General features: G+C 47.0%; 2 protein-coding genes across 7 annotated transcripts in view; one reads left to right on the top strand and one right to left on the bottom strand.

The window, feature by feature from the left end:
- Positions 1-485: 485 nt before the first annotated feature.
- LOC115302309 lies at positions 486-2,820 on the bottom strand. Its single transcript, XM_029952243.1, has 2 exons — positions 2,368-2,820; positions 486-711 (listed from the first exon to the last, which is right to left on the bottom strand). Exons 1-2 carry the CDS (start codon positions 2,818-2,820, stop codon positions 502-504), a joined length of 663 nt encoding a protein of 220 aa, XP_029808103.1. The 3' UTR covers positions 486-501.
- The window catches only part of GABPB1 (GA binding protein transcription factor subunit beta 1), a 71,069-nt gene continuing 70,610 nt past the window's right edge, over positions 2,761-3,219 (top strand). For 3 of the 6 annotated variants that reach the window (XM_029950540.1, XM_029950538.1, XM_029950541.1), the window contains exon 1: positions 2,761-2,957. The gene's annotated coding sequence lies outside the window, so the exon portion shown is untranslated. The remainder of the gene's footprint in view (positions 2,958-3,219) is intronic. The other 3 variants (XM_029950535.1, XM_029950536.1, XM_029950539.1) reach the window with 2 other exon arrangements.

Raw genomic sequence — 3,219 nt, 5'->3', positions numbered from 1 at the left:
AATGAGGCAAAGACAACAAATATAACAGACTTTGCACAGTGGCTGGCAAACAAGAACATATAAAATGTGGTAGCTATTACAAATTAGGTTATTTCTTTGTAGCCTTACATTTTCTATGGAGGGAGAAACTGAGCAGAAAGATGTCCATTCTGGGGTACCTGGGAGTTAAGTGTTCGACTTCAGCTCAGCTCATGATCTCATAGTTCATGGGTTCGAGCCACACATTGGGCTCTGTGCTGACAGAGCCTGGAGCCTGCTTCGGATTCTGTGTCACCCTCTCTTTCTGCCCCTCCCACCCCTGTTCACTCTGTCTCTCTCTCTCAAAAATAAACAAACAACAACAACAACAAAAAGATGTCCATTCCTTTCTTAGCTGCTATGGTTCTGACTATAAAGTTAAAAAACAAAAAAAACAAAAAAAAAAACATAAAAAACATTTGTTTTAGGTAACCTAGGAATTTTGTCCTTGTGACTCTGTCTCAGTGCCTCTAGAGCAGGGCTTCACAAATTACCTTTGGTGCAGTATAGAAGATAAGGTAACTTGTTGCACAACAAACTGAGGAACCATGAGAAGAAAAAAATATGGGTAGTGAAATTTGTGAATTTATATTTAAACCTGGTCAACCGGAGATGCAGAGGCTGATGGTGATGGCCTGGAGCATGCTCAGGAGGCAGATGGTGCAGAAGGAGAGGCTCCTCATCACCCTGTTCCTATAGAAAAAAGTCTAACAGTTGAAGTCATTCTGAAAACTCAATGAATCAAACAGGTCTGGAAACAACAAACACAGTACAGCGGGGGAGCATAACTGTGGAAAAGGGCCAAGTGACATGGGATGAGGTCAGTGTGCTTAAATCTGTGATTCAGAAGTGTGAAGATGTGAAATGAAAAGAATGGAACTGGCTGAGATTTCACTGACAGCTAGAAAAAAAAAAGACATTATTTAATAGTATCATAAGAGAAAAAAATCATCTTAATGGCATAGAGGATACATGGTTTGCATATCTGGGGGGAAAAAAACCAAACCCAAAACCTCTCATCATCAAAAAAAAATTATTCTCTCTGGTGAAAGATCATTGGCACCTCTATTAAATATTAATTACTAGAAAAAGATATTTAAGCAAAGAAGACATATAAAACAATACAGATCCACAAATATAACATTAGTCTTCAGTTACTTTTAAGTTTCCAAATTCTTACTCCCTTTCTGTAAATGCCTTGTCTAGGACCAACAGCAGAAGGCGTGCAGACTGGCACTGGCCTGTGGACCGTACTTTGGTAGCACTGCTCTCTGGAGCACTGACAAAAATCAGACTTCTGAATCTGAAAGGCTGAGGTTAGAGCCTGGAAAGCGGGGACTGAACTGAAGGGTTGCTCTTGTTCCTGAGTCACCAGCTGGACATCTAACTTGTCTGCACTCTACGGCAGAAGATCAGTGAGGGCAAGGATTCCGTAACAATCATTCGTTCAACGTTTACTCAAACTCAATGTTAAAGCATAGGATACCAAAAACTGCCAAGTTTTTATCAGCTGAAATCTTGAAAATGTTATGTAAAAAGACAACAATATGGCACCTATGCCATTTACTTTGCTTCTATTTTAGGCAGAATGTTTTAATAAGTTAAAGACTTACAAGGTCAATATCACAAAAGGATAACTGGAGAGAAAAAATTACTTATCTGAAGTAACCACAAAATTAAAGAGAAAGATGAATTTATTTAACCTTATAAAATCTCCTGGATTAAAAACTCTTCGCGCTGCCTCAGACAGTCCCAACTCCTAAACATAGGAAGCCGAAAGTTGCAACTTGGGAAAGCCACGTAGGAAAGTCATTCCGAGGCTCATCTGTGTAAAACATACCAGTGTGTTGGGTTTCTTAGCAAATCGTCGCAAGTAAACTTCCAAAGACTTTTGTAAATCACCACCTCCAAACACACTTTTGCTACTTTCTTAGTAAAATACAAAAATCTTGACATTCCAGCCAAGGGAAAACAAACCTCTACCTCTGAGGTGACAGTAATCCAAGGAAGATCAGCAAGCAATTACTTTAGGGTCTTTTAAGTACTAGACGCCTGCGACACCATCGGTATGTCTCAAAAAAAAAAAAAAAAAGACTATAGAAATAAGTACGTCTTCCTCATGAACCTGCCTGCTCAGTTTATGAGAAGAGGAGAAGGGCCATCCTTCGTTCCTCCCCTTGTACCTCAGCCGCCACTCCGGTCCCAGTCGGGCTAGTTGAATCTAGGACCACTTTAAGTTATAGCCTGCTGGCTGCTCTTCCGTCTCCCAGGACTCTGCTTAACCTCGGAGTACGAATTCCCCGTCCCTCAGCGGTCTTGTCAGAGAGATACGAAAGTAGGAACACGCACTTTAGTTTCCCAACCGCCAGCCCCCGCAGAAAGAGGCGGGAAGGATAGGCCACCAGCCGGGCTGCTCCACCGCGCACATGGCCGGCCGCAGCTCCCACCCCTGTGCCGCGCAGGCGCCGGGCGAGCCGGGACTTGCGGTCGCCGAGAGCGGATCATTCCGCCGCTTTCTTTGTGTGGCTCAAGCTTTACAAATGGCATATTTCCCTCTCGACCGTTAAAAAGAAAAATCAGATCCTGTCGCCCCTTTCCTCCCGCTAGAACGAGGTCGGGGAGTGAGTGGGAGAGCGATCTGCGGCTGAAGGCAGTGGCGGAAAGGCTCAGGCGCGGGCTTGACAAGGGCCGGGTCTGGGAGGGATGCTGGGAGCTTTGACTCACTCGCACACCATGTGTCCCTCCGCGCGCAGTACGGGGGACTTTTCGGTGGGGATTTTGGGCGCCGACCAGACGCGGCATTTTCGGAAAATAGCGCCCTGTGCAGCTGAAGCGCTTTGTGTGTAGCGGGGCCGCGTCAGCCCGGCCGGGTACGAGGCGCCTCGGGTCCCGCACCACCTCCTGCTGCTCCCCCGTCGCCGCTCCCGAAGCTTTTCCAGGTCAGTGCGGGTCTGTGTAGGGCCCTGTTACCACCGGATGTGGAAGTTGATCTCTTCGCTGGTAAAAAATAATTCCACTTCCCCCGGAACCCAGATCATCCCCGCGATTTCCTGTTTATTGCATTAAGGCGCCGGGTTTCCGGGGCTCCTGGCCCCGCTTATTCCGCGGGGGTCGGCGGGGTCGGCCTGGGCGCCCGCTCCGCCCGCGCCGCCGCCGCGCTTTGTCCGCTGGGCACCCCGCTTCTGGGAGGGGCGGGCAGAC

The sequence above is a fragment of the Suricata suricatta genome, chromosome 9 (genome assembly GCF_006229205.1).
Source record: "Suricata suricatta isolate VVHF042 chromosome 9, meerkat_22Aug2017_6uvM2_HiC, whole genome shotgun sequence".
Classification (NCBI taxonomy): domain Eukaryota; kingdom Metazoa; phylum Chordata; class Mammalia; order Carnivora; family Herpestidae; genus Suricata; species Suricata suricatta.
This window is presented reverse-complemented; position numbering and strand designations above follow the sequence as displayed.

Bases quoted from the DNA above. Each gene is read 5' to 3' on its own strand.
- LOC115302309 (XM_029952243.1), bottom strand. From the start codon at position 2,820: ATGCCGCGTCTGGTCGGCGCCCAAAATCCCCACCGAAAAGTCCCCCGT. The intron at 712-2,367 runs GTGCGTGTTCCT...TTTTTTCTATAG, and splicing joins CTGGCGGTTGGGAAACTAAA to GAACAGGGTGATGAGGAGCC.